Consider the following 22,713-nt stretch of genomic DNA (forward strand, 5'->3'; position numbering starts at 1 on the left):
CGCTGCCACTTAAAGGCTCCGGAGCCTAAGCCGTCGGGTCGCCGCGCCTTTCGGTTTGCCGGCGCGGCTGGGCGGTCGGGAGCGGCGGGCTCGGCTGCCGGCGGCGCTCGGGTCCCGGCCCCGGCTGCACCGAGGGTCGCTCCTCTTCCAGCCCTCCCGGCGTGGGGATTCCCTTCCGAGGCGCCCGCGCCCCCGGGCTTCCCGCCCCGGCCCCCCGCGGCCCGATGCCGAGGCATGCATAGAGCGGGGCTGCGCGCGGCGGCGATGGGGGAGAAGCAGGAGGGCGGCAGCGAGGGGGACCCGGCGGCCGCGGATGGGGGCGCCGGGGCCGCGGCCAGCCGGGCGCTGCAGCAGTGCGGGCAGCTCCAGAAGCTCATCGACATCTCCATTGGCAGCCTGCGGGGGCTGCGCACCAAGTGTGCGGTGTCCAACGACCTTACCCAGCAGGAGATCCGGACCCTGGAGGTAAGGGGCTGCTGCGGCTCCGGAGGGTCTGGGGCTCGGGCTGGGCCCGCGGAGGCGGGAGCCGCGGCGGGGAGGCTGCCCCGCACGCGCCCTCGCGTCCCCAGGGCGCTCCCTCCCGGGCTGCATCCTCGAGCCTGGGCCGCCCTCTGAGGCTCCTCCTCCCTCTCCACTGGCCGCCGGGCAGCGGGGGCGCCCAGCGCCAGCCCCTCACCTGGGGCGATTGGGGGAGGGGCGCATGGGGACTGGGTTGCGGCTCTTGGGTTCCCAGGGCGGGCGGGTAGCGCGCGGACATCCCCGGCCTCCCGCTCCTGCCGCACCCGGTTTCCTGGGTGCGGGGCCGCAGGAGCCATTGCCCGCACGGAGTCGCACGCCGGGCTGTCCCGGTGTGACTGAACCGAGCGCCGCGGGCAGGGACGACGGGGCGGGGAGTAGGGCTCCCTGTAGCGTGTCTGGGGCCCGCCGCTTTCTGCTTCCCCTCACGCTCCAGACTCTGTCTCGTCTCTTCCTCTCCTCTCCTCCAGGTTCTTGTCTGCCGCTTTTCAAAAAGTGTTTGCTGAAACTGCATTTTCACTGTTCAGGCGTTTGGTGCTTTTTCACACCGCCACGGCGTTCCACTGTGCCAAATGTCATTAGCCGTGGACCCACCCCACTCCCCCAAACGCTGGGTTCTGGCTTAGGAAGGATGGTGCTGGGCAAGGAAGCCTTTGGTGGGAAGGTGCCACTATTTAAAGGGTGCTGGTGGGGACAGCCTGCAGTGTAAAGACAAAAGATATGCAAACCCAGAAAGTGCGGTATTAAAGCATTTGGAAGAATCAGCCAAAAAGATTATTGGGTTCTCAGAAGGGGGCTTCCCCCTCCCCGCCCCCCTCCCACCCCATACAATAGAGGGTCACCAGCACGTTTCCAACTTGCTTTTGTCCGGAAACAGAGATGGCTGTGACATTCCAGGGGCTGTCCATAGTTACACTGTCTTGAAGAAGGGATATTTTTCTACCTTGCATTGCCACATCTGGCCTTTTGCAGGTCTGGGGGGATGTTTTGTTTTATTAGAACCTTACTTTGTCATCCTGCCCTCCCTCCCTCCCCTCCCCCCCACCCCCCATTGCTAATTACCTCTGCCAGCTGTCATAGGGCCAGCCCCTAATTTGTGGTAATTATTACAAGACCCAGTCCTTTCTCTGCCATGCAGACCACAAGCATGAATCCCTGCTTGATCCAAAATGCTCAGGGGTGACTTCTCTCCTTCAGTTTTATTTTCTTGAAAGCTGCAAAGCCAGGGACATTGGAAACATCCAGTCAGTGCTGGCTATTATTATTTTTGTTATGGTTGCTATAGCAGTACTGACCAGGGCTTTGCTTAAAAAACAAACCAACCAACACCGCCCCCCCCCCCAAACTGTCCCTTCTGCATGCATGCTGCTGTTTCCCAAGTGGCCTGAGAAACCGACTTCTTGAACACAGCTGAGTGTGTTTGCCCAGCAAAGTTCAGTTTTTAAACCGAGACACAATAGGGGGCCTGTGTGGCTTAGATCACAGAGAAGGGGTCCTTGTCCGGCAGCATGTGGTTGCACCGCAGTGTTGTTGGGATGAGAGAACCTTCTCAGTGTTGGCCTCTCTCAGATTGTCTCCACATTGCTCTGAAGTGCTCCTGGCTTCCAGAGTGTATACAGGAGAGCAGTTTGCCCATCCTTCTGTGGAGATGGTGCTTTGCCCTCTAGGTATCCTGACTTGCAAAGTCGCTCTTTCTGAAGGTGTGGCATCAGCCAGCTATTTTGGTCTCTGAGCCGGTTTAGTCTGTGGTCTCCCTTCTGGGTGTTTATTGGATGATCTTCTCTGGCAGCCAGAAACCCATCCAAAGGCCCAGAGAGGATTTGCAGTGTAAAGGGGAACCAATACCCAGTTCCTTGCCCTCTCCTCTGAAATGTGGATTTGGGTGCACCCTACTGCCACACATCACCTTTAGGGGAAGGTACTTCTTCTATAGCTAGTCTTCTTTCCAAGAGGTGGTGACACAGGTCAGGAAGCAATGCCAGCAGCCTGGGTGGGGAGGCCTGCCCCCAGCAGTGTGTGGTGAGACCAGACCTGGAGCAGCTTTCTTTCCTGTCCTGCGGGCTCCTCTCACACTAGGCTGGGGTCCCCAGAGACTGTGCTTGCAACATTGGATTCCTGGTTTTTGAAGAAAGGGTTGACCAGTGGGCTTGGGTTACATCTCCATGACAGACTCTCCCAGAATCTTAGGCTTATTAAACAAGCACTCAGTGGGAGAAATAGCAAGTGAGGTGAAGTCCCTGACTTGGGCCAGCTGCTGATACCAAGGTTGAGGTTCCAGGTTGTGATGGTATGTGTGTGTGTGTGGGGGGGGGTGTTGTGTGTAGGGCAGCATGTGTGGCTGTCTTGTGACAACTTTCTCTGTGGAGTGATCTAGTTTGGAGCCCAAAGAGGGAAGGAGCCAAGGTTTTCTGTTTGCCTCCTGCTTTCCTGCTTGCAGGCAGCATGCTAGAGCCTTTCTTGGCAACCTACCAACCTGCATCACACACACATTTTTTCTTTCTATGTGGGAAGGGAGGGAGACGAATCTGAATCCAGTGGCTGAATCTATAAGCAGAAGTTGAGGGGCTACTTCATTCTAGCAGAACCTGGCTCTCTGTCTCCATCAGACTAGCCTAAGGGTCTGAGAACGCCACTGAGGCAGGAGCTTATTCGCCAGATGCTTACACAGGACAGAGACATGACCCTGGGCTTGGAGGCCCACACCAGTTACCTCCCTCAAGTATTCACCCCTGAGGGCAGTGTCTGCTGGGTGCTGAAGAGACTGTGACCCCTCCCGAAGACTCACCTTTTGCAGAAACTTTGACCTTTCCTGACAGCCTGGCCACACCAAGTCTCTTTACTTATGCTCTTATAGAGAGAAATCCATCCTAAGCAAGCTGACTTAGAGAAAGGGATCCCCAAAGGATGCTACCCATGGGCCTTGCTGGGGAGAGGACACTGAGGAGCCAGGAAGGGACAATCCCTGCACTGTGGCTGTTTTTCTGAGGAGCTGCCCTGAGCCAAGAGGCATACTCTTCACTCAGCTGGGCTGTGTGGTGGACCTGAGCTCTAAGCCCTGCGCCCTGCCACCCCCAGCACCCAGATAATGTTACTGCTGGGAAAGGAGGGGAGTGTCATTCATTCTTACATATCAGGGTTTTTTTTTTTTTGGGGGGGGGTTGCATGTGTTACAAAGCAAGCCTGATATGAAATGGGTTGCATGACTGTGGGTCCTCACCCTCATGCTTAAAAGGGATTTATTAATGCTAAACTGCAGACACACAAAAAAGGTTTATTTACAAGAGAAGGGGAAATGAAGAAATGAATAACTCAGGGAGAAAAAGAGGGAGATAAATGAGTGTATGCATCCTACCTGTTCCACTGACCTGGAATCCCAATGACTGGCTGAGAGCTGGCGAAAAGCCAAGCGCCAGGAGGCCAAGAGAGCGACCCCAACTCACATGGCTGGTTATATACCCAAACAAAAAAAACATGGCTGCTTAACTCCACCCTCAAGTCCTTGCAACCCTCCCTTTGGTGTTCATGGGATTTGTAGTTCCCAGTGTTGTGGGGAGTGGAGTCCACAAGACCTGTATGGAGTTTGCTCAGGACATCCTTTTCCCCTAACACATGGACCTGCATTCACTCACAAACCTTCAGTTATGAATTTTCCTTGCTGACTGCCACATTGGCAAGGGTTCTCTTGAGGGTAGGGTGTTTCCCTGGTCATCAGGGACACTGTTAGTCTACGGGGAGAGCCAGCCAGGTGAACAGCAGTGACTTGCTGTGAGCACGAGGAGTTGGGAGAGGTAGACCTGTCCAAGAGTCATGGTGACTTGTCCCGAGTCACACATCTCTGACAGAACTGAGAGTGAAGCCACCCAGTCTCAGAGCATGGTGCTTCTCTGCTTCTGCTCCACTGCCGTAGTTTTACCCACTGGCTACAAGATTACCTCTGCCCATCCCTGAAGGGCTGCAGAGCTGGGGCACTGTCTTTGTTGCCCACTGTTGTCTTGACAGTGTTTTCCCCCTTGACACTTGCCTCTGGTGTTCTTCAGTGGTGGCCCTCACAGGGGCCTGCAGTTTGCAAAAGCTGTGAGCCTGGGCTCCCAGGTGCTGGAGGGAGGCCCTGTCAGATCTGTAGCCCAGGTGAGTGCGAGTGCCACCCGGCCACTGGTTTGCTGGGAACAGTGGTGGGAATGCCATCTTTCCCGCTGGTTGCCTCAAAATCCAGGAAAACTGCATTTCAAAACCACAGACATTCTGGACCCACTGGCTGGCTGTGGTCTGGAGAGGGATTGCAAAAGCCCTCTCCTGGGTGGCAGTGTCTGCAGGGCGAGGGAAGTAACCAAGCTTGTGGCCAAGTCTCTCAAGCTGTGCTTTTAGAAAAGGACATCCTTTCAGTATAGGCAGATTGAAATCTTTGCTACTTCAGTTCAAAGGGAAATCTGTGTAGGTGCCTTTGGGGTGATGGGGATGATTGCTGAGCACAGCGAGGGCAGGTGTTGCACAAGAAACATCCCTGGTTCCTGTTCTGTGCTGAGCTCTCTTGCTAGTTCTGGGCACATGTTGCCCCATTTGACAGACACAAGAAGGACCTGATGAGGTTTTATCCTCATTTTACAGGTAAGGACATTGCAGCTCAGAGAGAGATTAAGAGACCGAATTGAGTTAGTAGCTGGTTGAAGCTGGGTTGATTGGTCTTTGGAACTCAAGTTCTGAATTTCACAACTGCTTCTACCAACCATGCCCGGGGGATTCTGGTCCGGGTCATCAGTACTAAAAGCATCAGGCAGGGGCACTTGGTGACTCAATTCTAGACGACCATGCCTGTCACTGGTCACCCCAGGTGGTACAGCCTCTGAGCTGGGTTGTGCCTGCTTCCTGAAAGTCTGGCCTAATACACACCAAGGACATTTATAAAGCAATGCTACCACGTGCTGCACAAACATGTATGTGTACATTTGTAGGCAAATACAGAGAATAGAAACACTGGGGAAATATACAACCAAACTTCATTAGAATATACAGCAAAACTTCAGCACGCCCTCAAAGACAGGTCTCTGTCAGCAAACTGTGATGCAACCAGCTCTTTGTTGGTCTCATTCTGAGAAATGAGAAGCTGCCTAGAGATCACCTTACTCATAATTTTTTAAATGGGTACCTGCCTTGTTCTTTCTCAGCAATTCCTCCGATCAACAGTATACCCCTTAACCTCCTGGTTTAAAAAAATATTTAAAAAATACAGATAATGGGGGCCTCCCTGGTGGTGCAAGGGGTTAAGCACCGCACTATAAAGCAATCTGCAGCCTCTGCAGCATGAGTTCGATCCCCGGCCGGCCAGGGAGCAACCCACATGGCGCAGCAGACCTCTTCTGTCTTGCTCGCTGCTCCCCTCAGCAGTGTACTTCTGTCAGTCTGCCTGTTGTGTTCCCCACTCTGTCTCTGGTGAATCCTCTCTCACCCCCCACATCTCTGGCCTGTACCCCAGCTCTTGTATGAATAAATAAATCTTAAAAAATAAAAAATACAGATAATGACATAAAAAAGAAAAACATCACCCATAATGCCACTTCTCAGAGTTGATTCTAATGAAGTTTTGCTGTATATTTCCCCAGTGTTTCTATTCTCTGTTTTTGCCTACAAATGTACACTACATGTTTGTGCAGCACATGGTAGCATTGCTTTATAAATGCCCTTGGTGTGTATCAGTATGTATAGATAAGCATCCTAGTGGCTACATTGTGTGATCATACCCTAAAATTATCTAATCAGTTTCCCAGTGTTGGCCACTCAGGCTTTCTCCTAGTCTTGTTACCATAAACCATACAGGGATCAGTCTCCCCCTAGAAGTGGAATTTGCAGGGTCAAAGTGTATGAACACATTTAGTGTCAGTACTATTCTTGAAAATCTTTAGGGCATAATATATTGCACTTCCCCTCTGCAGCAGGAATGCAGGATTTAAAAAATGACAGCCTTTTTGCATTTATCCCATTGTAGCTGCATCAGTATCCACCCCAAGGTTAAGGAATGTCAACAGGAGACAGGGCCTTGAACTGAGGTTCAGGGTTATATGTTAGGGAATGTGGGCTCCAGTTTTGTGGTTGCCTGCAGCAACCTCCCTCCCCTCCCCTCCCCACCCCAACCAATGAAAAGAACAACCATTCCTTGCTCCAAGACAGCCGAGGGAGGGCTGGGGTCAAGTCTCTCTCTGTGTCCGGAGACTGAACTCAACTGGACAGTTCAAAGCTGTGTGGTGAGGTCCTCATTACTTGAGGCTTACAAAAGGCACCAAAAAGGTAGCTTAGGTTTCTTCACCAACCACACAACATATTGGTCAGAGAGCTATTTGAGGTACCTGACATTGGGGTTGATTTAGGAGACTCCTGGATTGCTAAGGTAAAAAAGGGTTGCAAAAGATCTTGGGATTTCCATCTGGTCCAGCCCTCTCATCTTCAGGTGAGGAAACTGGAGGGTCTGAATAGGAAGTGATTTGTCAGTGTACCTATTAGGGAATTAACATATCATAACAAATGGCTCATAAAGGAGCACTGAATTGGGGTCACTTATTTGAGTGAGACATATACTACCTTGACTGACAGCAAAGAGCAGCCTCCATTCCATCCTATGCTGGGGGTGGGGCCCTTGGCCTTGAGGAGCTCGCCATAAGAGGAAGCAAATAGGTTTGCTTTCCCAGCCTCATCTCGGTGTCTTAGGGAACCTGGCAAAAGGAGAGGTTCTTGGGGAGCAGTCTGGATGTCCTATGTATGGATGGGGTCTATGTTAAAGGTCAGTCTGTCCAGTGGGCTTGTTATAGGGCCGGGAGAGGGGCATCCCAGAACCCCCAAACCTGCCTGCTCTAAATAGGTTCTGCCATCTGCCACATCAAGACAAAACATATGACCTTTAATGGAAAGGAAATTTATACAAGTAGTGTGCAATATAGAAAAGATATAGACTATAGTTTCCAAATCTAGCACCCAAAGTTACCCATCCCCTTGTGAGTAAATGTCCAGCCTAACAGAGTTGACCCAAAGCAAGGCCCAAAAGACTGCCACAAATCTAAAGCACCTTCTGGTGGAGACCCATAGAAAAGGGTCAGAAACAGCCAGACAAGTCTGGGTGGAAAAAGAACAAAATCAAAATCAAGATAAACGTTGCCATTTGATAACCTCCCCACGAGCCTCTCACCCACATCTGTTTCAACCAGTCCAGGACCAAGAAGCAAGTGCAGCTTCTTCACATGTCTCTCTGCTCCACGTGCCTCCTCCAGTTCTCCCTCTGGCTCTCCATCCTGCTTCCTTCCTTCCCCAGTCTCCTCTGCAGCTTCTCTTTCTCCCTACTCAGCTCCACCCTCCCTTGGGTGGAGCAGGGAACCTGGAACCTCCCCTTTTCCTGTTACAGGCTGGGTCAATTTGAATGGACTCTCTGAATCTTTAAACTTCACTGTACGTTCAAGAGCTTCTCATTCTTCCACTGAAAGATCGCCTGGGACTGCTCCTGTAAAGTCTTAAGTTTGTGCAGATTTTGTGTGTATACCGCCATACATTGTTGGTTTTAATGTCAAGACAATGTTATCAATTGTTTATATTGCTTCTAGAAGACATAATCTTTTAATCTAAGGGTCTTTGTGTCTTGGCTTTCTCCCCTATTTTGGACCGCAGGTGAGATGCAGAGGCATACTCCGGTCACAGACGTGGGATCAAAAATGCTTTGTCATTTATTCCCAGGCATGACTGTTTCTCATCTGCATTGGAAAAGTCACAATTCACAGTGCTGCCATGTATAAAACATACATTTACATACATCTCTATTTCTCTGTTGCCCAGGCCTCAGTGGGTGGCAGTGTGTTTTAACTGGGCGGATTGCCTTTCAAAATAATGGTGCTGAAGTCATCCTGTTTGCTTGCTGTTCCCTCCCCCTTTCATTTTTCCACCCTCAGAATAATTGCATGAATGAATTAAGACTTGTGTTTAACATTTTTAAAAGGCAGAGGTGTTGTGGGTGGGGAAAGCATAATGCAGTATATGGACGAGACCAACTATGCTTAGGAAAAATAACTTCATGAAGCGTAAAGTATGGACTTGAATCTGCAACATACTGATCTGGGGTGTTGCTTTCTGCAAATCTAATGAGGTGAGCTGCTGAAGTTGGGGGGCTGGGGGGGCGGGGAAAGGATGCCCTGAACAAACTCCACAAACACAGTAACACTTAAGAGAGTGGTGGCATTTCTTTGTCAGAGCATCTGGAGGTCTTGAGTTTCAATTTAGACAATTATTTAGGTTTGGTTTTGCTATGGATAAGCAGGACTAGCTGTGGTCAGGGTGCGCCTGAGTTTTGCTGGCTGGAAAAAAAGTTATAGGTCAGGTTTAAGAAGTGACCTGAATGTTCTCACTTATAAAGCACTCACTTAAGGGGCTCCCTACCCCCAGGTCTGGGATGCTTGAAAAGGATTAATTTGGTCTTCTCCATATTGTATTCTGCAAGATGCTCGCATGAAAGTAGTCTTCAGGGGGTTGAGAATGAGCTGCATTTACCCACCTACCTCCTGGAGATTCCTGAGGATGAAGATTTGTGTTTTAAAGGCTCTGAGAAGTTCCGCAGCAAGGGTTTCTTGTCCAAAGGAATCTTTTTTTCCACTGAACATATTTGGGAAAGTCTGACATAAACCATGAGCAGGAAAGAGATCAGATGTTGTAGGCTTAGTTTCAGCCACTGTTGTCTTTGTGTATGCTTTTAGGCTACTGAGGGTCCATTTCAGGTTTCAGTTAAAGTTGGGTGGGTTGAGGAGAGGCTGGGGACCTTGGAGACTTACCTCGCCCAGAGAGGCACTGGAGGAAGGGAGGTGAGTGTTTGGGCAACCGTGCTAGCACTAAAAGATGTCTTTCACTTAATCCTTGCAAGGAGGTAAGGGAAAGTGCACACAGAGCTCTTTGCCTGGGGTCCTTGTGTCCTGTCTGCTCCTGGCCTGGTCTGCCAGTTAGCCTGATAACAGGGACACGCTCATTCACAGTCCTCCAGAAACCTCATGACCTTGCTGGTGGGCAGAAAACAATCCTAGAGAAATGCAGATGTCTGTGGGTATGTTGAGCCCGAGGCTGCTGAGGGCAGGGGAAGGGCTGGGCTGCAGACAAGGAATGCTTTTTCAAACAATAAAGGAAATGCTGGCTCAGAATGGAAAGGAAAGGAAGCAGCTTCCTGTTTCTGGTGCTGGCTTTTTCAAAGGAGGAGCTCTCTAGCTCATTGACCAGAGGAGTCTAGGACAGGGGGCCACTCGGGTGCGCCAGAGCGCGGCTGCCACACTGCTGCCTGCGGTCTCTCAGGTGGAGCCCGGTTTCCACCCCTCTTCACTTTCCCCAGATAAGTCATCGAATGGGTGTGTGGTTTCCAAAATGAAGAGCTGTACAAAAATAATTACAAAAATGGCTATGTCATTAAGAGCCAACCTGGATTTCTACTGCAAGCTTCCTCCATGCCTGGCTCCCTGGTTAGGATTTTTATGACATTTAACCCACATAACAGCCTTGTGAGAAGGGCCTATTGTTACCCGCATTTTATAGACGAAGAAACTGGTGTGCCCAGAGTCACACGACTGGGGAGAGACAGGACTGGGCCTTGAACCCGGACAGTGTGTACTTCCTGACTTATATTTGTAAACTCTCTTCTAACTGGAAAATCTGTTAGCAGAGTTTTTTTTTTTTTTTTTAAGACTGGTAGCTTTGGGGCTCCAGAAGGCCAGATAGTGGTGATTTTTAGGTGAAATGCCCGGGTCTGAGTTCACATTTTTTAAAAATTTATTATAGAAATGTATAAACAGGGCCTCCCTGGTGGCACAGCGGGTTGAGCGCAGCGCTGTGAAGCTGTCCGCAGCCTCTGCAGCGTGGGTTCGATTCCCGGCCGGCCAGGGAGATACCCACATGGTGCAGCAGACCTCTTCTGTTCCGCCTGCTGCTCCCCTCAGCAGTGTATTTTGGTCATCTGGCTGTTCTGCTCCCCACTCTGTCTCTGGTGAATCCTCTCACCCTCTCGCACCTCTGGCCTGTATCCCAGCTCTTGTATAAAAATAAATCTTAAAAAAAAATGTACAAACATGCACAAGCTCGGAGAGAATGGTATGAGCAACCCCCTTGTGGTGATGTCCCTCCCCCCTCCCCCAAACTTCACCTCCGGCCAAACTTGGGTCATCTACCATGTTTACACTCTTAGTAAGCCGGTTTTTGAGAATGGTACTGCTGGGCAGATGGCCTTAGGGGAGCAGAGGACCCAGGGAGGTCTCCAGTAGCCTTCATGCAGCACTGTGCCTATCCCAGCAGGTGGGGAGGAATCTCTTTTCCTTTTCCCAACGAGGTGACCATTGCAGTTACCTGGCCCTTCCTCCGGCAAGCCTGCTCTGGCAGTCCGAATGCAGGGAGGTGTCTCACTATCTAAACTGAATCTGCTGCACCTGAAACCTGTTCTCAGATGGCGGAGTGGGGGATGGTCCACACCTTCCCTACCCTACAGCCTGGAAAGATGTGCAGCTTGGAGAGATGAGCAGCTTCGGTGGATGGGGCCACCAGAACCCACAGTCATACGGGGACAGCCTGCTCTTCCCCAAGACGCTTGCATCCCCTCTTCTACATTCCTTGTCACTTTATCCACTTGCCAGGAGTTGATTTCAGCCTACATTTATTGAACACCACTTATGGGGGCCCTGGGAGGAGACTTGATGAGCACAGGCCAACCTCCTCCTCCAGAAGCTCCCAAAGAGCCTTCATCTCAGCATTGCAGCCTTGAAATGGGATCCAGCATCCTCTAGGGGCTTCCTTGCTGCAGCTCTGCTAAGCCCTTTCCCCAGCCTGGGCTTGCTGACTACTTTCATTTCTTTTCTCCGTGGTCTCTGTCTTCTACCCCAACAGACGTGGTTTTCTTGTTTTTTTTGTTTTGTTTTTTGCTGTCTTCTCTCAGATACCCTGTCACTTTTTGCTAGCTGCTTCAGATCTCTGAGTTTGGCCTCCCAAACACACTCATGGTGTCATTACAGGAAAGCTTGTTCTGGGGCACTTAGTAGCATGTTTAGGGGTACAGTCATGACTTTTGGGGTATGCATGGGCTCTGGGATGAGGTCACATTCACATCTTGACTCTATTCCTTGCTAGCTCTGTGCCCTTGGGCATGTTTCTTAAGCTCTCTGAACCTCAGTTTTCTTATTGGTTCAAAGGGGATAAGAATTAGGTTTATTTTCAGCACACATGGCATGCTGAGCTATGGAAAGAATGCTGAACAGTGCCTGGTATTTAAAGGAATTCAGCATTTTTCTCTATTATTTCCTCTCACTTAGCATTATTCTGTGTTCCTCTCTTATTTTCCTTTTGGTCATGTTAATTGCTGTGTGATATTCCATCCAGTGCATATGGTGTAATTTGCCAACGCATTTCCCTTGTTATTGGACATTTCGGTTGTTTCCAGATTTCTGCTATTATAAACAACGTGACTGGAATCATCTTTGTTCAGCCATCTCTTTATTTTTGTTCCTATTCTGAATTCATTTCCTTGGGATAATTTCCAGGAATGAAATTACTGGGTCAAAGAGCATGGATATTTTTTGTGATAGGAGTTGCTAAACTATCCTTTACGTGTATTAAAGGATAGCTGTCTTAAAAATTATACTCCTGGCTGAGTATTGATAGCTTGTATTTCCTTTAGAATCCTTTTGGGCTTTTGTGCATTTCATCTTCTCCCACCCCCTTTTTTTGGGCCTTGTTAAATTCCTTTCCTCCTGTCTTTCAACAGTTTTACCAAGGTATAACTGAAGATTAAGATGCAAGTCATTCCTTATCTTGAATTTGCTATTTATTTCTCTCTTCTGTTCATGCATTCACTGATTATTCATTGAGCATCTACTGTGTACCAGACACTGTTTTAAGCACTGGTACAAGAGCAGTGAAGAAGATAGAGTGGTTTCTTTAATGGAAGGAGAATGATAAAGGAAAAGGAAAAATCAACAGACAGAGAAAGGTAGCCTGAGAAAAAGAAAACTAGAAGTGGGTTCGCATGATGGGGGTGAGGAGAAGTTTTCTTCTTTAGACTGGGTGGTCGGGAAAGGTCTCCTTTCCAGACAAGATAGAATTTGAATTGAATCTTGAGAGGTGAGAAGTCAGCAGCCCATGAAAACCTTGGGGAAGAGTATTCCAGGCATTGGGACTGGCATGTGCAAAGTCCCTGAGGCAGAAACAAGGTTGGTGTGTTCCAGGACCAGAAAGTAGACCAGCGTGCCTGAAACACAGAGGGACTGGTGGACATGAGGACCGTGGTTGGCTAAGAAATCAGGTAGGCAGGCAGGGGTTTGGGGCTGTTCCCCTAAAATTGGGCTATGGTAAAGAATCACCTACTAATCCAACAAATAGTTGTCCCCCAGTTATGTGGCAGGCACTATTCTGGGGTGTAAGCGTGAATAAGAACGCTTAGAGGGGGAGTTTGTAGATGAGTAAGCCGATAGAAGGTGCTGGTGAGGTGTGAATGAAGGCCCGTTGTGCCATCGGCTGAGTCATCTCTACATCCTGAGGTGTGCAGGGACTTGGGAAATGTTTCTTGATTTGAACCAAGCTGTACTCTGTACTGCCAGCCTTCTCCGTGTTAACTGAAACTCCATTCTCTGCTGTAAGGCCTGACAGTCTAGGCCTGGTGGGGGGGACCCTGGACCTCTGCCAGGGAAGGGGCCCTGAGAACTGAGGTTGCCAGCTCAGAAGTGGGGCTGCTGACACCAGGTATGAGTATCTAGGCACCCACTTATGGGAAACCAGTCTGAGAAATAGACATGGGAAACCCCCTTCTCACCAAGCTGCTTTGCACTGCCTCAATTTTCCCTGACTGGGAACTCTGGTTTGTGACTTGTTGGGAATATAGACTTGGGGACACTGAACTTTTCATCATTTTCTTCCCTTAGGTGGGGCAAAGAGCAGGGGTGTGAGATCTGAGCAAACACTTTAAAATACCTAACTTTGGGACAGCCTAGAAGGTATTCACTTAGTGAGTGGTGGACCCGATGGAAGACGGCTGCCATTTTTTGGGATGAGGCAGTGTCCTAAGCCACAGGGGCTCCGATGCCATTGAGTTAGGGAGCCACCCTTGACCGCTGGCTCCTTGGTTGCCTGACCAATGGTTGCTTGTTGCCAAATGGGAAGGGAAGACCAGATCCTAGGAATACAACTGGGGCTCCCCAACCCCTCTTCTCTTAGTTATAGCTAACCTGAGAGTGACTCGCGCAATTTAAACACACAAAGCTTTTTAAGTGAGTTCTTTCAGTTAGCTCCTCAGCAATGATAACCTTATTAGCCCACTTTATGGACAAGGAAATAAGACTTATAGTCAGTCACATAGTAATTGGAGCTGAGGCTCAAATCTAGTGTGGTCTGAATTATATTTGTGTTCATTTCATTGCACCCGCTCAGTAATCCACTTGCCTTTGGACCTTGTCAAGCAGAGAGAGGGCTTTGATTATGCTCAGCATTTTGGAAGAAATAATGCTGTGTAAAAAAGGATTTGAAAAATCTCTCCTTTTCACACCATTTGAATGGGCTTCCCTCAAAGGTGTAATCAGGAGGAAACGACTAGACTAGGGTATCGGAGTTGGGATTCGTAGATGACCATCTGCAGAAGCAAGGAGATGAAGTGAGCGGAGGATGGCTCCTGGTGGGGAAGGAAGATGGGGAGAGAAGCATCCTTGTGTGGGGGTGGGGTGGGGGTGGAGAGATGGGTTCTTATCTCAATCCATCTCAGAGAGTGTGGCTTCTGTTCCGAAGCACTCTGGTTAGAAGGCAGCACGGCAGCTAGCACCCGGAACTCACGGACACTTGGGCTTTCTGTGTTGGTGGCAAATCCGAGGAGAAAGATTCCCTTGGTAGCCCTGACTCACCCTATTTGAGGGTGAGAACAGAGCAAGGAAGAATCCATCAGCGAATGGAGACTTGTTCTTTCAGGGGACAGGAAACTTTCTGTGTGGTTGGCCTTGTGGTTTGTGAGGAGAGGTGAGCATTAGAGACAAAGCTCAGGGCCACTCTTGCAACTGCTTCTGACGATTTAGAGAGTTTTAGGAAGTAGTTGAAAAAAAAAAAAGAGAGAGAAACCAAAAGCCAAAGATGTCATTTACTTGCAGTACCTGTGTGCAGACAGCCATGTGTGCTTCAAATTGGCTGCCCTTTCTTTCTTTGACCCCTAAGCTAGAGGGGTCTTCTGTCTATTCTTAGAAAATGACTTAGGCCTCAAGTGACCAGACCATGTCTTGGGCATCTAGCAGCTTAAACTAAACTTCCTCTCTGGCCCTGTTGGGTTTGAGCAGTTTCCTGGTCTGGCAGGATTTGTTTACTTAGCACCCAGCTTGTCAAGGCCCCAGCCCCACTTGTCACAGCAAACTGGCCCCTGTCACTCTGTGGCTGTCAAACTAGATAGTGCTTATATTCTGAAAGTCAGACCTGCTGTTCCCCTGGGGAAGTGGAGCAGAAGTGGGTTCCTGGGAACCTCTGGCCACACTTAAGACTTCTGCCTCTTCTTCCTCATTTGTTCTAGAAAACTGCTGGTCCATGGGCTGCTTCTGTATTGGCATATAAGGCCAGAGGGTGAGCAGCACCCTCTATAAGCAGTTACCACAGGTTCAGGTGCTTGATGACCTGGGTTCAAACTTTTCTACCTTCCTTACTAGCTGTGTGTCTTTTGGCAAGCTGCTTAACCTGTCTGAGCAACAGTTTCCCCATCTGTAAAAACAGGAATTACAATAGGATTATTGTGCATAGTAAGTGAGATGAACCATGTAAAGCACAATGCCTGGCAAGTGTAAGACTTTTTTTTTTTTTTTAAAGATTTATTTGTTTATGCATACAAGAACTGGGGTACAGGCCAGAGATGCGGTGGGGGGGGGGGCAGGGTTTGAGAGGATCCAGAGACAGAGTGGGGAACAGAACAGGCAGACTGACTGAAATACACTGCTGAGGGGAGCAGCGGGCGAGGGAGGAGAGGTCTGCCTCGCCATGTGGGTTGCTCCCTGGCTGGCTGGGGATCGAACTCGTGCTGCAGAGGCTGTGGATTGCTTCATAGTGTGGTGCTTAACCCCTTGCGCCACCAGGGAGGCCTGGCAAGAGTAAGACTCTTGTGTGTTATGTTACTGTTTATTTTTTCAGCAAGTATTTAATTAGTACCCTCTGGGGATTGGGCACCCACTAGGGACTGGGAACTGTAAGTGTTTCTAAATGTTGGGGAAATGACAGTGAGCAAAATACACAAAAACATCAGCTTTGTAGAGTGTAGGTTTTGATGTTGCTAAGAGATGGTTAGATAGTAAGTGAATAAATAAAATGCATTGTTAAATGACGAACATGCTATGAAAAAATGAAATCAGGGAGAGCGCTAGGAGTGAGGAGCGGCATAATTTTAACAAGGGGGTCAGGATGGCTTTGCAGAGAGTGCAGTGTTTTGGATAAAAACCTTGAAAGGCTGGAGAGGTATGCTATGGGGAATCTCTCTGGAATGTTGGAAACCGAGGCTCAGCACTTGCAGAGGTCCAAGGGGTGAGCCTGGTTTGTTGGACACCCTCCAGGAGGGTGGAGAGCTGGGGCCAAGTGAGGTGACCAGATGTCCCTGGTGAAACTCAAGGAGGTGCAGCCCTCAGGTGCCACCTGTGCTCACATAGAGCTGAGCCTGGAGCCTGGGAGCTAGGAGAGGGAAGAGAACAGAAGGTCAAGAGAGGTAGCAGGGCCATATGGGGCTCTTCCTCATTCCGGCCTCCATCCTGTAGAATCCAGAAGGGATCTGAAGCTCAGCCTCACTTGGGATTAAAGAATGGAGTTTGGGGCTTGGTCCTCTCTTGGACTTGCTATCCGAAGCCCTGTTGCTGACCTGCTGAAAGCGCACACAAAACTGAAAGTTCCTTTTTGGACCATGTGGGCGGATGGCAGGACCCAGTTCATGCTGGAAGTGGGTCTACCACCCACTAAGGGTGTCATGTGGGTGAACCACTTCTTTTCATGCACGAGCATTTACTCATTTACTGAACACCCATGATTGTGGGTCATGCCTGTAGCCTCCTCATATTCATCGCCTCATATGTAACACCAGATGAGGTTCATTCCATCCTCCCTAGGGAGTTATCCTAAGGAAGTCATTCAGTAGAAAAGCAACGCAAAATTTATAAGGATATTTGCATTGTCTGTAATACAGAAAAAAGTGAAAAGCTGAAATCTGGCATCGAGAGGATGGTGGCATGCTGTGGATAGCACAGGATGGGTTAGAGGAACACAGCTAGCTGTTCATTGGGAGACAGAGTAAGAACATGACTGAATTTATAATTTCACATGAAGTGAAAATAAATCCAATGCAAGATTAAGCATATGCAATATTTGCAAATATATAAGCATATGTCTGCAGATTACGAAAAAAAAAACTAGAAATGAGTTGTGGGGGGAGGGACTACTTTTGGATCAATTCCTTTATCATCATTATTTTGATTCATCCACTTATTAAAGTGATGAATTTCCCAGTGCCTGCCACATCTGAGCACTGGAGCTGGTCCTCAGATATGGTGTGGGCCTGACTAGAGACCCTGCTCCTCCCCAGGCTGCACTGACTCCTCAGCCCCTTCCCTTCTCAGTCCTCAAGGATCAAAGTCTCATAATGAGGGGGTGATTCAAAACTCAAAATTCTGGATTAAAAACAAGACTTGCTCCTGCAGGTCCCCCAGGGTGTCAGGTCTATGTTGAGTCAATCTTGGATTCCAAGATTGGAAGCAGGGAAGTTTCCAAAACCTTCATCCCCCAGCCCCCTGAAGTTAGTGCTGTTCCCAGCAAACAGTGCTGGAGAGGGCAGAGCCTGCCCCAAATCTTGCTGCCCGACTTGATCAATGCCTGGGTGCCTGGGTGCTAACTTGATCAATGCCTGATCTCTAGTCAGGCCCACACCATATCTGAGCACCAGCTCCAGTCCTTAGATGTGGCAGCACTGGGAAATTCATCACTTTAATAAGTGGATGAATGAAAATAAGTGAGATACTTTTAGACCTTCCAAAGGCACATCGCTGTCCTGACCTCAGGTCCTCTGGTGAGGGGCTGACCCAGGAAGGAGAGCCACTGCTATGGGCCCTGCTGTCTCCTAGGTGCCAAACACTCGCTGGCATGGAGTAAGGGTAAACACTGCCCTTCCTGCTGCCCGGGGAGCCAGTGGTTGGATCAGAGAGACTCATGTGGAAATATTGGGCACCACTTATAGTTCTTGCTGCCACATTCTGAGAAGAGTCCTCTGGGTGTTTGGTCAGTGGTGTGGTGAGGAGGACTCTATGACTAGATCAAACATTCATTAAATGTTCTCTATGTTCTGGGTCTCAAATGGCATCAAGAATACTCTACCCCTCCAGTCGTTCCTGCCGCCCTGGGAGATTGTTCTGATCGCCATTGCCTGGGAGGGAACTGAGGCCCAGTGAATTAGCTCCTGAGGTCACACCAGCGGCCACTGGTGTGATATTCAAATCGGGTTTGGCTGGTTTTAAAGCCCACACCTTTGCAGTTTCTGTTGCAGCTTGCTTAGCCGTGGAGATGTGCAAGATCTGGCTGTGGGGAAAAGTGCAGCCAGTGGACCCCTTTCTGCCTCTCACTCCCTCTCCCACCCACCCCTCCCAGAATGCCATTGCCTCTCCCCTTGGCCACCCCTCCACTGGTCACACCAAGTGCTTCAGGACAGCTTTGGGCTCTCTCTGAAGGGTGACTGAGCCCCTTCGCTTTATTAGAAGGGTTTCCTTTCTCTTTAAAGACAGACTGCGTGCGACCTCTTTATCCCAAAGTCTGAGGGCTTGGCATGTGGTAAGCGCTGAGTAGTTAAGAGAATGTGTTGTAGTCAGTGCTAAATTAACCTCAGAATGTCCCTGCAGGAATCATTTGACTCAGTGAAGAAGGAGACTTAGTGTTGGAGTTCGGGATATGGTCTCTGGGACCCGCCATCCATTCCTGTGTGGACTGTTGCCAATCTTGGTTCAGTTATTTGACTTTTCTGTGTAGTCTGTTTCCTCATCTGTAAAGCAGGTCAGTCATAGTGCCTCTGCATCGGGGCCATTAGAGGGTGACAGGTGCAAAGAGGTGAGGCTAGAGGCCAGGGCTGTGTGCGTGGTGAGCCCTGAGTAAACGTGGCCGTTATTGCTTACTGTCGCTGCATGTATACGTTAAGTAGAGCCAGACCCTGCAGCTCCCAGACTTGGGTTCTGACCCTGTCTGTGACTGAAAGCCGCCAATCTTCTGAAGTTGTGGCTATGGACTGGGTGAGATGGTGGGGGCTGATCTCCCCAGGAAGACTGGATGTGTTTGGAGGCAAGAAAGTCTTGGGCAGAGCCAGGTCTGAGACCCAGCTCTGTCACTCTGTGACCTTGGACAGGTCCCCTCACCTTCAGGAGCCCATTTCTGAATGTCACCAGCATCGCTGACCAAGTGTCACAACTACTTCATGGAGTCATGGCAGGGACGACAAGAACGGGGTCGAGGCCATGAAACGAGGCATCGTGGGGCCCAGCAGGGATCCCTTCCTCTTCTGGAGGGCAGAGGGCCACTCTCAACCTTGCCTGAGCTCCCCAGAGCCTATGTCAGCAGGTAGGGGGTGAGTGCCCCTCTGGTCGCTATTTCTAGCCTCAGCTCCTGGACATGAGCCAACCTCTTCTCCTACCTCACCTCTGCTCTTCCCTTTGTTGGTTCTGAGGCAGGTGAGGTGGGAAGAGTCTTCTGGTGCAGGAGAAAGACTTGCCATTCGGAACCAGATAGCCCTAATAATTTTCCTCCTCCAACTTCTGGGTCCCCTCCTTGCCCTTTGAGCACCAGCTTGGAATGCCCTTCAGCTGTCCCTTCAAAGGTCGTGGTTTCCTGATGAAGCCCTCAGTGGGGAGGGGCTGGGGAAGGACTTCACAGGTGTGAGCTGCAGGTGCAGGAGAGAGTGGCAGCCATGGAGCCAAAGAGTTGAAAGGATTGATCCTAGGCATCTGCAAATGCAGTGCGGTGAGACCCCACATCAGTGTTGGGGTGCGAGGGTCACTAATAGAGGAGCAGCCACGCTGATAGGCCTGATTGATGGTTGGGGTCACCTGCTGAGGTGACTCGTGCTGCTGAGGCATTGGGGGTCACAGCACTCTGCAGGATGCTGGCGGTGCCAACAAGGGGTGGGTACCATGGAGAGGAATCTAGAGAATGGAGTCTTGTAGTCTCTTTGGTGTGTGTGTGTGGCTTTATGTGTACAGATCTGAACATCAATAGAGATTCTTGAAGTTAGGGAAAGATTTAGTAATAAATGGCTCCTTTAAAAATGTATCAAATTAAAGAGCTTCTGCACAGCAAAAGAGACAATAACCAAAACAAAGAGAAACCCCACCAACTGGGAGAACATTTTTGCACCCAACACTAATGATAAAGGACTGATCACAAAAATCTACAAAGAGCTGATGAGACTCAACAAAAACAAAGAAAATAATCCAGTCAAAAAATGGGCAGAAGAGCTAAAGAGAAACTTCTCCAAAGAGGAAATACAAATGGCCACCAGGCATATGAAAAAATCTTCAAGGTCACTTGTAATCAAGGAAATGCAAATCAAAACTACCATGAGATACCATCTCACACCAGTGAGAATGGCACATATTAAAAAAACTAGCAACAACAAATGTTGGCGAGGATGTAGAGAGAAAGGAACTCTCCTGCACTGCTGGTGGGAGTGCAAACTGGTCCAACCACTATGGAGAGCTGTGTGGAGATTCCTCAACCTGCTAAAGATAGAGCTTCCATATGATCCAGCAATTCCACTCCTAAGTATTTACCCAAAGGACACAGAAACATTAATTCTTAAGAGCACCTGCACCCCTATGTTTATAGCAGCACTGTTTACAATAGCTAAGCTTTGGAAACAACCCAAATGCCCAAAAATAGATGACTGGATCAAGAAGATGTGGTACATATACACCATGGAATATTTCTCAGCATTCAAAAAGATAAACACATGCAATTTGCAGCAACATGGATGGAGCTGGAAGGGATCATGCTCAGTGAAATAAGCCAGAGAGAAAAAGAAAAATACCGGATGGTCTCACTCATAGCAGGGATCTAGAAAACCTAAATATGGACCAGGAAAAAGAATAACTATAAGAAAGAAAAAAATCAAAATCAACAAACAACTATGAACCAGAGACACTCTTGGGGCCGGGGGGAAGGAGGGATTGGGGTAAAAGTCGGGGTTGCAATTGTATGGGGAATATAAAAATAAAAATTAAAAAAAAAAAAAAAAGTAAGTCCATTCATGTCAGCCCTCTGCTGAGGAACCTCCAGGGGATCCCATTCCACGAGGTGTAAAAGCCAAAGTCAAGGCCACGCATGGTTTCTCTCCTTCTCCCCAGTCTCTCTCTCGGCCCTTGAACACACAGGCTCCCCAAACACACCAGGCTGCCCACTTTTTTTTGCCTTGGAGCCTTTGTCTCTTGAAATACTCTTTCCGCAGGTACCCACCGGGCCCCCCTTTCCTGGGTGAGTGGCGTCCCTGACCCACTCTTTGTCCCCATCAGCTTTATTTGCCCCATGCACCGCCATTGATGTGCACTCCAGAGGGTAGGGATTTTTATTTGTTTTATTCACTGATGTATCTTCAACACCTTAACAGAGTTGACTCTGCAATAATATTCAAATGAAGGGAAGAAAGAAGATAGTGTAAGGAAAACTCCCATTGCCTAGTGTGATTTGGCTGTTGGGGCCCAGAGGGGCCCATTGAACAACATTCCAGTTGGAAAATGGAGTCATTGTTCCCAGCCAGCCCCCAGTGGATCTGGATGAGAGCCCTCTCTTGTGTGTGATTGTGTGTATGTGTGTGTTTCCTTTGTGTCTGACAGGATAATGCTGGGTGTGTCTCCGGCTTCTCTGATTAAGGCTGTAATAATCCTGTGATGTCAGTTTCCAAAAGAAAATAACCTTTGATTGATAGTTTGTCACCTATTCAGCTATCATTGTTGACTTTATTTGCATCTCTTGACCTTTTGTCAAATAGACCAGAGACATTGGATTGAATGCCTGATCAAGTCCTGTAAATTAGATACTTGTTTAAAATCCAAGCAAGATTTTTTTTTTTTTTCTTAAGTTATGTTTTCTTTTGGGGTCTTCAATGGATTTCTTTCCGGTGCCTTTCATACTGCTGTATTCTCGGAGGGTGGAGAACTGCATTTTTCATTGACTGGTTTTGTGACTTAGCTTCTGTGAACCCCAGTTTCCTTGTTTGTGTGGTTGAGGGCCTTGATCTGGCCTATTTCCTCTGAGATCCCTTTCAACCCTGTTAATTCTATCTCAAACGGGCCGAACTGACAGATTTAAGTACATAGCAACCATGCACCTTACTCTAGCCAGTAAAGGCTTGCTATCTTTTGTGTGTCAGGTACTGTTTGTCTGTTCCCATAATCATGGATCAGCCTCATGCTTTCCTGTCAGTGTTGTTGAGGCCTGGTAACCACAGCATGATGTTGTTCTAAGGCCACCGGTATTCGGGGAGCTGGCAAGCACCATCCCACATAGCTCAGCCATTGGGTTTAGCTTCAGTCTCCTGCCTTTACTGAAACTATATTTTATAAATCCCCAAAGCTTGAGTCTGATGATGTTCAACTTTGGAGTTGATTTGGTTTGAATCCTGAGGTCTGTCAGTTAACTGTGTGCATGGAGTAGATTCCTTATGTAGAATCTCAGTTTTCTTGTTCATCAAATATGTCAGTAATTTCTCTCAGAATGATTTTGAAGGTTAAATGTGACAATGCACATAAACTGCTTAGTAAAAAGTGTAAATCTTGTTGATGGTGGTGATGATAAAGAAGAGCTGTTGTGACGTTCGGGTGAAGACTGTCTCCAAAAACTGAAAAGAGATAACAGACATTAGGGAAACATGTAATCTATAATACTAATTTTTACATTTGAAAGACCTTGAGCTGAATTGATGTGACTTGGCTGTAAAGGAGGTCAAATGTCAGGTGGGATTCGAAGGAAACCTGCTATGTAGGCAGAGCACATCAGGGTCTGTGCAACCAGCGGGACACTTGCCTGGGGTGGATTGGTCCATCCTGAGATTATTATAGGACAAGCAAGGCCTGCTGCAAGACACCAGCAAAGAGGAGGACTGTCTCTTGTCATTGCCGAGGCTGAGAGGGGGCCTGGGCACTTCTTCTCTGGGCTGGTAGCTCTGGGCTGGGGCATGAGGAAACTGTT

The 22,713-nt window shown here is 48.9% G+C and overlaps 1 protein-coding gene across 3 annotated transcripts in view; it reads left to right on the forward strand.

The window, feature by feature from the left end:
• Positions 1–234: 234 nt before the first annotated feature.
• The window catches only part of KSR1 (kinase suppressor of ras 1), a 152,339-nt gene continuing 129,860 nt past the window's right edge, over positions 235–22,713 (forward strand). For all 3 annotated transcript variants that reach the window (XM_054689274.1, XM_054689273.1, XM_054689275.1), the window contains exon 1: positions 235–465. In XM_054689274.1, the coding sequence (XP_054545249.1) occupies positions 235–465 (231 nt within the window). The remainder of the gene's footprint in view (positions 466–22,713) is intronic.

Source organism: Talpa occidentalis, unplaced genomic scaffold (assembly GCF_014898055.3).
Source record: "Talpa occidentalis isolate TD23 unplaced genomic scaffold, MPIMG_talOcc4v2.1 talOcc4.7, whole genome shotgun sequence".
In the NCBI taxonomy this organism is placed as follows: domain Eukaryota; kingdom Metazoa; phylum Chordata; class Mammalia; order Eulipotyphla; family Talpidae; genus Talpa; species Talpa occidentalis.